We start from the raw sequence: 11,911 nt of genomic DNA, 5'->3' as shown, positions 1-11,911 counted from the left end.
TGCGGTGACGTCACGGGGTGAGAGTTCACGGCGGCGGCCCCGGCCCGGCCCGGTCCCGGTCCCGGTCCCGGCCCGCTCATGGCGGCCCGGCGGCTCCGCGGTGCCCTCCAGCTCGGGGCGCGGCAGCGCCTGCGGGCCGGGGCGGCCCCGCCCTGCAGGTGAGCGGCGGCGGCAGCGGGGCGGGCAAGGCCCGGAGGTCACACCGGTCCCGGGGGAACCGGGGCGGGCCCCGGGGGGACGATCGTGCTGCGGGGTCTCCTCGGGGCCTGCCTGCACTCCCGGGGCCCCTCAGGGCGGGGGTCGCGCGGGGGCACCGTGGGGACACGGAGGGGGTCGGGGGGTCCCGCGGCGCCGCCGCCCCGGTCCCCGTCACGGTTCGGCAGCGGCGTCACGGTCCCGCCAGCGCGGGGACGGCCCCGCGGCCCCCCGGGGGGGCAGTGACCTCTGCGCGGGGACGGGACGCGGGGACAGCGGTGTGGGGACACGGTGGCCCGGTACCTCCCTGCCCGGGGCTCGGTGTGGCAGCACCGGCAGAGCTCGGGGGGACGAGACCGACCTCCTCGGGGGGTCCCAGCGCTCCCCGGGACCCCCGGGGCAGCCCAACCAAGGGACACTACCGGGGTGGAACCCCCCAGTGATGTGACAGGTGACAAGTGACAGGGGGAGAGGTGGGATCTTCCCCCCTGGGGGCTCTGCCTCTCCTTGTTGCCCCCCTGGAATGACCCCGGAGGGATGAGATGGGGCCAGAGGAGGAGGAGAAACTCCAGGGGGGGCACCGGGGGGGGGCACCGGGCAGTTGTCCCTGCTCCAACACCGGGATTAGGTGTCCCTGAGCTCGGGTTTCCTGGCCTTCCTCCTCCTCCTCCTCCTCCTCCTCCTGCCAAGAGCTAGTCTGGGATCGGCGCTGGGACTGAACTCCCCAGGGATGATTCCCACCCCGGGAGGGGCCTGGGCTGGTCAGGAAGGGACCTAGGAAGGGATGGAAGGGGGCCAGGCCAGTTGGGAAGAGGCCTGGGAAGGGCTGGAAGAGGCCTAGGAAGGGGCCTGGGAAGGGCGGGCAGGGCCCCACGACCGCGGTGGTCCCGGGGCTGCCCCCCTGGCCCCGTCCCGGCACCCCCCATGTCCCCCCAGACACGCAGCCCTGTGTGGCCTCCGGCTCTCCCGCCTGGCCAGGCCGGGCCCTGTGCCCTGGGAGCCCCGTTCCCAGCCCAGCAGGACCTTCCTGAACCTCACCAACAAGCGCAAGGAGTACTCGGAGCGGCGCATCATCGGGTACGTCGGGGAGCCTGGGGGGGCACCGGGCACCGTCCCCCCGGCCCCAACACCCGCTGTGCCCCCCAGGTACTCGATGCAGGAGATGTACGACGTGGTGGCCAACGTGGAGGACTACAAGAACTTTGTGCCCTGGTGCAAGAAGTCGGTGGTGGTGTCGCGGCGCTCGGGGCACATCAAGGCCCAGCTGGAGGTGGGGTTCCCGCCCGTGCTGGAGCGTTACACGTCCATCGTCACCCTGGTCCGGCCTCACCTGGTCAAGGTGAGGGCAGGACACGCTCTTTGGGCGGCTCTTCTGCACTGCTGAGGCCCCTCCAGGGCTGTGCCCAGTTCTGGGCCCTCACGGCAAGAGAGACAGTGAGGGGCTGGAGAGTGTCCAGAGCTGGGAACGGAGCTGGGGAAGGGGCTGGAGAACTGAGGGAGCTGGGGGGGTGCTCAGGACAGGACAAGAAGGAACAGCCTCAAGCTGTGCCAGGGGAGGGTCAGGCTGGACATCAGGAGGAATTTCTGCATGGAAAGGACAGTCAGGCCTTGGCAGGGGCTGCCCAGGGAGGTTTGGAGTCCCCATCCTGGAGGTGTCCAAGGAAGGACTGGACGTGGCACTCAGAGCTCTGGGCTGGGGGACAAGGTGGGGATCGGGCACAGGGTGGACTCGATGATCTCAGAGGTCTTTTCCAACCTGATTAATTCCACGATTCCATGACCTCCGTGCCTGTGCTCTCCCCCTTCCCAGGCCGTCTGCACCGACGGGCGCCTCTTCAACCACCTGGAGACCAACTGGCGCTTCAGCCCCGGCATCCCCGGCTACCCCCGCACCAGCACCGTGGACTTCTCGGTGAGACCCCACCCGGGGGCAGGGAGGGCAGGGCAGACGTTCCCCTGGGGGCTCACCTGCTCTCCTCCCCAGATCTCCTTCGAGTTCCGCTCCCTGCTGCACTCCCAGCTGGCCACCGTGTTCTTCGACGAGGTGGTCAAGCAGATGGTGGCCGCCTTCGAGCGCCGCGCGGCCAAGAACTTCGGGCCCGAGACCCGCATCCCCCGGGAGCTCATGTTCCACGAGGTCCACCAGACGTGAGGGTGGCCGGGCCGGGCCCCCCCGGACTGTGCCAGGCTGGGGCTCACCTGCCCCGTGCCCACCCCCCAAATATTTATTCGAGTGCGTCTCCGCTGCCGTTGCCTCAACGTCCCCCCGGCCCCGGGGGGCTGCGTCCTGGCGCTGGACTCTCCCTGGTTTTGTAGCTGATTTGGGGTTTTAAGTTTTGTTTTTAGCTCTTGGGAGTTGTTTTTGGTTTTGTTTCGTTTGGGGGTTTTTTATTTAACCCTTTTTTTTTTTTTTTTTCTGTTCTTTTAACTCCTCGGCCAGGCCGGAGCGTCCCAGCGGGGACAGCTCCCGGTGCCTGGGCCGTGCTCCGGGACACAGGGAGGAAGGAAGGGTTTGCTGGGTGGGGGGGCCTGGCCGGATCCCACACAGAGCTGCTGGGACCCTCCCCGTCCTCCCCAGCCCTCCCAGGAACAAAAGGGAAGGAGCTGGCACAGGGAGGAGCCCCCCGAGCCCCCGGCTCACGGCCGAGGGACCCCCGACGTCGCACAGTTTGCACAAGCCACACGCACAGGGTGGGGAGGGGGCGGCTCAAGCTGCCCCCCCCCCTGCCACCCCCACCCCCAGCACCCGCCGCCGGGACTGGGACGGTCCCGGGATCGCCCCCAACCGCAGCCCCCCCGGCCCCGCTCACCGTTCCTCACCTGCGGTGGGGGGACAGGGAAGCCTCTGGATCCCCCCCACCACAGAGCCCCCCCGGGGGGCTGAGGGGCTCCCTGAGCCCCCCGAGGCCGCCCTGGCCGTGCTGCCCGAGGAAGGGCTTTTACAGGCCAATAAAGAGCATTTTCCAAGGGTGAGCAGCCTCCTGGTCCTCATTCAGCATGGGAGGGGGGAGCTGGGGAGCTGCAGCTGGGACCCCTGACCCAAACCGAGTTCCTGCCATCACCACTGAGGGGCCAAGGGCCACCCCACCGACCCCAACGGGACCTCGGAGCACCCCCAGGCGGGGTGGGGGCACCATCCCCTGACCCCCCTCCCCACATCCTGCAGAGGGAGGGAGGTGAAAGGCTCGGGGTTTGTTAATAAAAACATTTATTTTGCATTTTGTTGTTTGTACAGAAGTGCCCAAGAGCTGTGAGGGGGCTGGGGGGGGTCCCAGCTCTGGCTCCTGGGGGCTTCAGACAGGGAGGGGGGGTCACACAAACACGGGGGCGCGGCCGGGGAGGAGTGTATCAAGTCCCTGTGGGAGGGCCTGGACACGAGTCTGGACTGAACCCTCTTGGGGGGGGGGCTGTGCCCCCCCACGGCCTCACCGGGACCACCCCCAGCCCAGCAGTGGGGGAGCCGGGGGGCTCCCAGTGAGTGGGGAGTCGGGGGGCTCCCAGTGTGCGCAGTGAGTGCTGCTGGGGTGGGGTGGGGGCACAGGAGACCCCCCTCACCTCACACGGGTGGGGAGAGCCAGGGGTGGGGCAGGGGAGGGGGAGCAGCCGGGGGGGCTCCGCTCACCCCGAGGAGCCCCCGGCGGTGCCCGGGGGGGGTTCAGTGCCGAGGGCGTCCGGGCCGGGCCCGGCAGCACAATGTTCCCTGGGGAGCACGAGCCGCGGCCCTTCCCCGTCCCTTCTTTACCCGGATTTGTAGCCCACGAGCTGCATCAGGCCCTTGGTGCTCATGGATTTGGGCCGCTCCAGGGGGAATCCCAGCGCCCGGCTCCAGATGAGCTGAGAGAGGACGCCCAGGGCTCGGGACACCCCGAACAGCACCGTGTAGTAATTCATCTCCTTCATCCCGTAGTACTGTGGGGGGAGAGGGGAGTCAGGGCAGAGAGGGGGGAACCAGGAGCCCTCCACGTGCCCAGGACAGGGAACACGGACAGATGGGAAGGACAGACAGGCAGAGCGACAGACTGACAGGGAGAGGGACACACGGCTCCCAAGACCCCCAGGCTCACCTGCAGTAGGACCCCACTGTGGGCATCCACGTTGGGCCAGGGGTTCTTGGCCTTGCCCTGCTCCAGTAGCACGTTGGGGACGATCTTGTAGAGCTGAGCCACGAGCTTGAACAGGGGGTCCTTGGGCAGGTGCTTGAGGGCGAATTCCCGCTGGCAGGTGTAGCGAGGGTCCGTCTTCCGCAGCACCGCGTGTCCATATCCTGGCACCACCTGCAAGGACGGGGTCAGAGCCTGGCAACTGCCCCACAGCACAGCCCCTGGACCCCCAGCATGGCCCCCAGACCCTCAGCTCAGCACCCTGGCCTGGCCCCTGGCTCACCCTGCCTGAGTTGAGCGTGTTCCAGATGAAATCACGCAGCTTCTCATCTGACACCTCCTTGCCCAGTTCCTTCTGAAGGTCAGTCAGCCAGAGCAGCACCTCCTGCAGGAACGGCCCGAGTGAGGCCAGTGGGGCACAGAGAGACAGACAGCGAGAGGGACAGAGGGACAGGGAGAGGGACCCACCTGGTTGGCGAGGCCGTGCAGGGGCCCGGCCAGGCCGTTCATGGCGGCGGCGAAGGCGAGGTACGGGTCAGACAAGGCGCTGCCGACCAGGTGACTGGTGTGGGCACTCACGTTCCCTCCCTCGTGGTCACTGCGTGGGTGAGGGGGGACATCAGGACTCCCCCATCCCCACCAAGTACCCTCCAAGGCATTCTGGGGGGCCACAGCGTTCCCAGCCTCGTACAGCCCTACCCCAGTGGCCCCATGCTGTGTTCCCAGTGCCGCCCCCGGAGCGGCCCAGACATGTCCCGGGAGCTGGTCCTGTCCCTGCCCCGGGGCTGGGAGCGGGGCCAAGTCCCCCCCTGCTCCAGGTGCCGCTGCTGCCTCCCTACCTGTGGATGGTGAGGTAGAGCCGCATCAGCTCGACGAACTGGGGGTCGGTGTAGCCCAGCATGTTGGTGAAGTTGTGGGACCAGTCGAGGTTGGGGTCGATGGCCCCGATGCCGCTGCCCTCCCGGTACAGGTTGCGGTAGATCTTGGCGGCGACGCACGGCAGCTTCGCAATCAGGTCCATGGCGTCCTCGTACACAAACTGGCGCCGGAGGGGTGAGAGGGGGCGGCTGCCCTGCCCCCCAGCCCCCTGCCCCCAAACCTGCCCCCAAACCTGCCCCGCACGGCCGGGGGCCCCCCCGTACCTCCCAGTACTTGGCGCGGTGGATGCCCTCGGCGTAGGCGCGGGCGAACTTGCTCTCGCTGTTGAGGGCGGTGACGGCCGCGCTCAGCTGGGACATGGGGTGCAGGTTGGTGGGGAAGTTGTCCAGCATGGTCACCACGTGGGAGGGCAGAGCAGCGCGCCGGGCCCACTCCTTGGACAGCCAGCTCACCTGCGGAGGAGGGGGGGTCACAGGGGCTCGGCCGAGGGGCTGGGGGCTGCCAGACCCCCGCCAGCCCCCTTCTTACCTGCTCCTGGGTGGGGATGTCTCCCGTCACCAGCAGCCAGAAGAGCCCCTCAGGCAGCGGCTCCTCTCCCCCTGCGGCTTTGGGCAGCTTCTTCTGGCACTCGGGGATGCTGTACCCGCGGAAGCGGATGCCCTGCGGAGCCCGGCACGGGCGTCAGCCCAGCGGGGCCGGTGCCAGGGGTGGGACGGGGTGGGACGGGGTCCTACCTCCTCAGGATCCAGCACAGAGGTCTCGTAGATCAGTCCCTTCATGCCCCTCATCCCACCATAAACCTGGAACGGGCAGTGAGGCCACAGTGAGGGGCTGTGGCACGGCCTGGTGTCCCCCCACGCCCCCCGTGCCCCCCACTCACCATGTCCACGGTGATCTGCCCGATGGCCGTGCTGCCGTGCTGCTGCCGGAAGCTCTTGATCTTCGCCTGCTCCTTGGGGATCATGGTGGCCAGGACATCTTTGAGGTTCTGGGGAGAAGGGAGTGGGCTGTGAGCTGGGGGCCGAGCACAGGACAGGGGGTGACAGGAGAGGGGGTGACAGGAGAGGTGGGTGACAGGAGAGAGCTTCACAGAGCAGGGTCCCCCCTTACCGTGGCAGCGCTGGCGTGGCGGGCAGCCAAGAGGACACACGGTGCGTTCTGTGGAAGAGCAGACACAGAGACCCCTCGTGTTAGCAGAGCAGAGCCCCCCGTGCCCCCCGGCTGCCCCGTTTTGGGGGGAGCAGCTGCACACGGAGCCCCCAGCCCCGGCTCTGTGACGGGAGCCCTGTGACCCCGGTGAGATCCCAGCTCCCAGGGGCCGTGCCCAGCGGCTGGAGCCGCTTCCCTCGCCCACACGGATCAGGGCCGGGGTGAGGGATCAGGGCCGGGTGAGCCGGGGCAGCGCAGCCCCCCCCACGTTCCCATCACGCACAAGGGCAGCCGGACCCGGATCCGGACCCGGCACAGGGAATGCGGCTGCATTTCCCTTCCTGGAGCCGAGCACGGCAGCCCTGGCACACGGCAGCCCTGGCACAGCCCGAGCCCAGCCCGGCCAGGCCGCGGTTTTCCTGTGCCGGGGAATCCGAACTTTGTTCCTCGCCCACGCGTGGGAACCGTGGGAACCGCGGGGACTCCGGCCGGGAACACCCTGGGAACACCTCGGGCCCGGCAGCGCCCTGCCCTCGGCAAAGGGGGCAAAGGGGGGCTGGGGGACACCGGGGGTCGCCGTGCCGGGGAGGGGGGGTCACACCCACAGGGACACCCCGATCCTCCCGGGGGGAGCTGCGGCAGCGCCTGCGGCAGAGCCAGAACATGACTCGGTTTTTCCACTGGCTGCCGGGGGGGAGGACGCGGGGGGGGCGCGGGGGGGTCACTGCAGCGAACCCCCGGCGTGGGCCCCCCCCACACCCCCGGCGTGGGACCCCAACACCCCCAAGTGTGGCCGTGGCGGGCGACAGGGCCGTGTCCCCCGGCAACAGGCGGCTCCGGGAAGGGAAAATGCCGGAGGAGGAACAATGGAGGCGGCTCCAGGAAGCCCAAGGTCAAGGCGGCCGCTGTCGCCGACGCGGGGGCCCCGTGTCACCCCCGGTGTCACCCCCGGTGTCACCCCCCGTGTCACCCCGGTGCCACCGCGCTGCGGGGTTCCCCCCGGCTCGTCCCGCTGTCGCCCGGCTCAAGGTCACACGTGCTGTCGGTGACACCGGGCACCGGCTGGGGGTGGGGGGCACCGGGACCCTCGGGGGCCCCCGCCGTGGTCGGGGGGTGCGGGGGCTCCCCGGGCCGAGGGTGCGGGGAGGGGTCGGGCCCGGGGAGGAGGAGGCGAAGGGTCGGGATCGGGGCTCAGCCCGACGGGGCGGCCCCCGCGGGGGTGGGGGGGGGAGCGGGGCCAAGTGGGGCATCAAAACACGGCGGGCCGGGCCCCTGCTCCCAAAATATCGCCCGGTCGATAGAGACACCGCAGAGCCCGTTATGAAACGCCGGGGCCGCGGCCAAGGCAAACAGCCCGGGGGGGCCGTGGCCGCCCCGACCCGGTACCGGCGCTCGGCCCCCCCCGGGGGTCCCGTCGCGGTGACCCCGTTGTCCTCTACGGCACCGGGACGCCGGGGGAGGCCGGTGGACGGGGGGTCCCCGCCCCCCACTCCCCGCTGCCGGTGCCGCCGGGCGGGACCCCCTCGGGGGCCGGTGCTGCAGCGCAGCCGTACAACGGGGGAGCGGCGGGGCCGGAGCCCCCACCGGGGGCTGCCCCAGGGCGGGGACCCCCCGACGGGGCTGCAGCAGCGGCGGAGCCCCCGAAACAGCGGCCGGGCCCGGAGCCCCCCGATTCCTCGCCGGCTCCGACAGGGCCGCGGCGCGAGCACTCCCAGCCGAGCCGGTGCCCACCACGTGCCGCTGCGGCCCCGCGCCCCCCGGTCCCGTCCCCCCCCCACCGCCACCGTGCGGCCCCTTTAAGGCAGCGCCCCCCTCATCGCCCCTTTAAGAACCGGACCCCCCCTTGTCCCCCCCCTGCGGCGTCGCCCCTTTAAGGCGCGGCGAGGCCGGGCCGGGCGCTCTCACCTTGGGCCCGCGGAGGCGCGCGGCCGCCCGGCTGCCGGCGGCGAGGAGCGTCATGGCGGCACCGGGACGGGACAGGCCGGGACGGAGCGGGAACGGGCGGGAGCGGGACCGGGAGCGGGGCGGGAGCGGGGCCGGAGCGGCGGCGGCGGCCGGGGGTCCTCAACGCGCGGGCGGGGCGCGGCGCGGCGCTGATCATTAGCATAGCCCCGCCCTCCTCGTGGCAGAGCCGCTCGCTATTGGCCGCGCCGCGCGCCGGGGGGCGGGGATAGGCAAATGAGGCGGCGGGGGCCGCGGGCTATAGGTGGCCGCCGCGTTCGCCTGATTCAGGACCGAAGGTGGGGTGAGGCGCCACCCGCCCCCTCTGTCGTGACGTCACCGGCCGCAGTGCGTGACGTCACTCCCTGTATCATCCTCACGGTGTTTCGGTGTGGCTCGGCTGCGGTGCCGGGGCAGCCCCGTGACGTCACCGGGCACCCGGCCATGTGCTGTGAGGTCACCGCAGGCCATGACGTCATCCCACCCCCGGCCACAGTGGCCTGTAGGTTGCACGGCCCTGGCTCAGCAGTGACCTCAGGGGGTGGCGTGTGGCCAGCATTGCCCTGAGTGGCCCCGGTGCAATGGGTGACATGAGGTGACAAAGGGTGACATGAAACCAGGGGCTGACCAGAATCACCTGAGCAATGTCCCCACCCCAAGGCCGAGCCACAGCAGGTGGACACTGACCACAAGGGAGCTCGGGTCACCTGGGACACCTGGGGACACTAAGGTGCCACCGGTGTCCCCACGCCCCCCACCCCGCCCCACACACACCAGACCGAGACCCTCGGGTGGGCCCACGGCCCCTTTATTGCCTGCAGCAGGGACGGGGGTCCCCAGACCCCCCGCCCCAAGGGGGGCCGAGCCCCGGTGTCTCCCCCGCGCCCCCCGGCAGTGAGGCAGGAATGTCCCTGAAAATGTCCTGGCAGCAGTGAGGACATGGCCTCACCCCACGGCCGCCCCGGGGAATAAATAGGACGGGAGCTCTGGACGGGGTGAGGCAGCACCGGCTCCAGTGCTGTGGGTTTCCCCGGCAGGTCCGTCCGTCCTGGCGGGGATGAGGCACACGGGGACATCCCGGTGGATCCTGGTGCTGTCCCGGTCCCGGCGAGGCCACCGGGCAGCGTGGTCCAGAGGCAGCTGGGGCATCACAGCTCGTCGTGTGGGATGTGGAGCGCGTGGTCACACAGGTCTGCGGGGACAAGGGGCAGCGCTCAGGGTACGGCGGGACCCCGGGGGAGCCCCAGGACAGAGGGGAGACCGGTGGAATCCTCGGGAGGCACCGGAGCCCCGCGGGACCCCCCGTGGTGCCACATCCCACCACGCCCCAGTGCCCGTCCCAGCCGTGACCTGAGCTGGAGCCACCAGCACTTCCCTGGCTTTGCCCTGTGGTTAATGACAAACTTGGATGTTTGGGCAGCACTGCCGGCCCGGCCCCTCCCCACCCTGGCTCCTGGACACAGGATGAGCCACAGGAGCAGCTGGAAAGACCCCCAGGACACCCCGGGAAGGAGCATTTCCCTCATGCCTCTGCCAGGTACAAAGGGACCCACCCTGGCCCAGCTCTGGGGGCCACATTCAGCACTGGAAAGGCCCAAAGGTCATGGTGTGCCCTGACCCAGGTGTTTGTGAGCTGGAAATAGCCCCCAGGACGGGAGATGGTGCCATGGGCTGTGCCAGGAGAGACCATGGAGCCACAGAGCAGCTGCCCTGGCTCGGCCCCAGCACCTAAAAAAAGCTCCAGCAGCAGCAGGGTCTGGGCACTGGGCTGGCAGTAGCACCTCAGCACTGGGATTTTGGGAAGAACCTGCAGCTCTTCCTGTCCCAACCCTGACAGAGCAGCCACGATTCCCAGAGCAGCAGAGATCCCCCAGAACCCCCAGAGTAGCAGAGACCCCCCTGGCTCACCCGTCCTTTTGCTGCAGAGCCGATCCTTGACGTTTTCAGCCTCGTGGGAGAGAAACTCAATGAGCTCATCCTCGTATTCCTCAGCGATGCTCTCGCACTGCAACGGGAACCACGGCGGTCACAGGACACCGAGGGACACCAAGAGAGCCCCGGGGAGCCCAGGAGGAACCGGTGACACCAACACACCCCCGGAGAGCCCCTCTCCCAGCAAATGCCACGAGGGCCCCCCCACACACCGCGAACTTCAGGCTGGAAGTCACGTCCCCGTCGAACTTGACCCCAGAGAGGTTCATCTTGGTGCCGTCGTGGGAGATCACCCGCACGTAGCTCTTCCTGTGCGTGGCCTGGTCCGTTTTCTCCCCGTACTCCTTCATCTTCTCGCACACCCGCTCCAGCAGCTCCGTCAGATGCGCCTCCGAGCGCGCGTACGGCACCTGCGGCCGCCGGGGAGGGTCAGAGGGGCCGGGGCAGGACAAGGGAGCTCCGGGAGCGCCGGGAGACGCCTCCTCACCTCCACGACCGACTGGCTGCCGTCGGGGTTGATGCGGAACGAGCCCATCTGGATGGTTTTCCTGGGGTCCACCTGGGAGATCTCCCACTCCAGCTCATCCACCAGTGCCCGGCACGCTGAGGGGGGCACAGGGGTCAGGGGGGTCCCAGCTTGGACACACACGGAGCCACTGCGAGGGACTGGTGGGACTGGTGCAGACTGGGAGGGGTGGGTGAGGAGGGGTCTGAGAGGAGAGCCCGGGCCTGTCCCCAAGCAGGGGGAGCTCAGCCACAGGATGAACAGATCACAGTGGCCCCCCCGGCCCTGACTCCCATCACCTCCTGTTCCCCTGGTCCCACTCTGTCCCTCCCTGTCCCCCAGTCTCCCCTTGTCCCCCCGACCCCCTCCTGCCCCCCACCTCCGCAGTGCAGGTCCTGGCTCCGGCGGGCTCCGGCCGCGGGCACCAGCGATGCCAAGGCCACGGTCAGGCAGAGCACGGCCGGGATCCGGCCCCTCATCCTCGCGGATCCGCTGCGGGCAACCTGCGGGCAGGTGCAGCTCCAGCGCCGGTGGCACCGGCGTCTCCACACCGTGTCACCCCGGGACCCCCAGCCCCCGCAGAGCCCCGGGCACCGCAGGGCTTCATTCCCCTCCCTGAGCCCTTCAAACCCCGTCCTCTGCAGGGTCTTCCTGTGCCCCTGGACAGCACATAGACCCCTTCCCTACAGGGCTGAGCCCAGAGCCCCTGTAGAACCCCCTCTCCTATAGGGCTGAGCCCAGAGCCCCTATAGAGACCTCCCCCCTCTGGGCCAAGCCCAGACCCCCCTACAGAGCCCGCTCCCCCATAGAACAGAGCTCAGAGCCCCTACAGGGCCGAGTTCCACGGAGCCCCCTCCCCTCCGGGATCACCCCCAGAGCTCCCTACGGAGCCCCTTCTCCCCCGGGGCCGAGCCCAGCGCCGAGCCGAGCCCCCCGTCCCGACCCCCGGGCCCGCCCGAGCCCCCCGTACCCGCCGCTCTCCCGTCCCGCTCCGTCCCCCCGCCCCGATCGGCTGCCCCGGGGCTGCCCGCGGCGCAGCCCGTCCCGGCACCGCACCCCCGCCGGCCCCCCCGGGGCACGGCGGCTCGGGGCGGGCGGCGGCCGAGCCGGACTGTGCGGCGGAGCCGGTCGGAGCGGGCGGGGCGGCGGCTCGGTTGGCGGCGGGACCGTCCCGTGCGCAGGCGGCGCCGCGGGCAGCCCGGGCGGGCTC

At 70.1% G+C, this 11,911-nt stretch overlaps 3 protein-coding genes across 3 annotated transcripts; 1 reads left to right on the top strand and 2 right to left on the bottom strand.

The window, feature by feature from the left end:
* Positions 1 to 54: 54 nt before the first annotated feature.
* Positions 55 to 3,168, top strand: COQ10A (coenzyme Q10A). The gene is made up of 5 exons (XM_032713462.1): positions 55 to 158; positions 1,132 to 1,272; positions 1,342 to 1,534; positions 2,006 to 2,107; positions 2,180 to 3,168. Exons 1-5 carry the CDS (start codon positions 79 to 81, stop codon positions 2,345 to 2,347), a joined length of 684 nt encoding a protein of 227 aa, XP_032569353.1. The 5' UTR covers positions 55 to 78; the 3' UTR covers positions 2,348 to 3,168.
* A 218-nt stretch (positions 3,169 to 3,386) lies between these two features.
* On the bottom strand, positions 3,387 to 8,398 carry CS (citrate synthase). The gene is made up of 11 exons (XM_032713458.1): positions 8,229 to 8,398; positions 6,285 to 6,332; positions 6,055 to 6,162; positions 5,909 to 5,974; positions 5,703 to 5,834; positions 5,438 to 5,626; positions 5,135 to 5,334; positions 4,764 to 4,893; positions 4,579 to 4,680; positions 4,260 to 4,469; positions 3,387 to 4,104 (listed from the first exon to the last, which is right to left on the bottom strand). Exons 1-11 carry the CDS (start codon positions 8,280 to 8,282, stop codon positions 3,934 to 3,936), a joined length of 1,410 nt encoding a protein of 469 aa, XP_032569349.1. The 5' UTR covers positions 8,283 to 8,398; the 3' UTR covers positions 3,387 to 3,933.
* Positions 8,399 to 9,363: 965 nt separating this feature from the next.
* Positions 9,364 to 11,744, bottom strand: CNPY2 (canopy FGF signaling regulator 2). The gene is made up of 6 exons (XM_032713463.1): positions 11,672 to 11,744; positions 11,081 to 11,204; positions 10,684 to 10,799; positions 10,409 to 10,606; positions 10,173 to 10,269; positions 9,364 to 9,456 (listed from the first exon to the last, which is right to left on the bottom strand). The coding sequence occupies exons 2-6, from the start codon at positions 11,178 to 11,180 to the stop codon at positions 9,413 to 9,415; spliced, it is 555 nt and encodes a 184-aa protein (XP_032569354.1). The 5' UTR covers positions 11,181 to 11,204; positions 11,672 to 11,744; the 3' UTR covers positions 9,364 to 9,412.
* Positions 11,745 to 11,911: the final 167 nt, after the last annotated feature.

The sequence above is a fragment of the Chiroxiphia lanceolata genome, chromosome 30 (assembly GCF_009829145.1).
Source record: "Chiroxiphia lanceolata isolate bChiLan1 chromosome 30, bChiLan1.pri, whole genome shotgun sequence".
Taxonomy (NCBI): Eukaryota; Metazoa; Chordata; class Aves; order Passeriformes; family Pipridae; genus Chiroxiphia; species Chiroxiphia lanceolata.
Note: the sequence above shows the minus strand (reverse complement) of the source record. Positions and strands in the feature narration are given on the sequence as shown.

Bases quoted from the DNA above. Each gene is read 5' to 3' on its own strand.
- COQ10A (XM_032713462.1), top strand. From the start codon at position 79: ATGGCGGCCCGGCGGCTCCGCGGTGCCCTCCAGCTCGGGGCGCGGCAG. The intron at 1,535-2,005 runs GTGAGGGCAGGA...CCCCCTTCCCAG, and splicing joins TCCGGCCTCACCTGGTCAAG to GCCGTCTGCACCGACGGGCG. The intron at 2,108-2,179 runs GTGAGACCCCAC...TCTCCTCCCCAG, and splicing joins CCAGCACCGTGGACTTCTCG to ATCTCCTTCGAGTTCCGCTC.
- CS (XM_032713458.1), bottom strand. From the start codon at position 8,282: ATGACGCTCCTCGCCGCCGGCAGCCGGGCGGCCGCGCGCCTCCGCGGG. The intron at 5,627-5,702 runs GTAAGAAGGGGG...CCTCCTCCGCAG, and splicing joins ACATCCCCACCCAGGAGCAG to GTGAGCTGGCTGTCCAAGGA. The intron at 5,335-5,437 runs GTACGGGGGGGC...CTCCGGCGCCAG, and splicing joins ACCGCGCCAAGTACTGGGAG to TTTGTGTACGAGGACGCCAT.
- CNPY2 (XM_032713463.1), bottom strand. From the start codon at position 11,180: ATGAGGGGCCGGATCCCGGCCGTGCTCTGCCTGACCGTGGCCTTGGCA. The intron at 10,270-10,408 runs GTGTGTGGGGGG...TTCCCGTTGCAG, and splicing joins CTTCCAGCCTGAAGTTCGCG to TGCGAGAGCATCGCTGAGGA. The intron at 9,457-10,172 runs GTGAGCCAGGGG...TTGTCCCCGCAG, and splicing joins GCTCTGCAGCAAAAGGACGG to ACCTGTGTGACCACGCGCTC.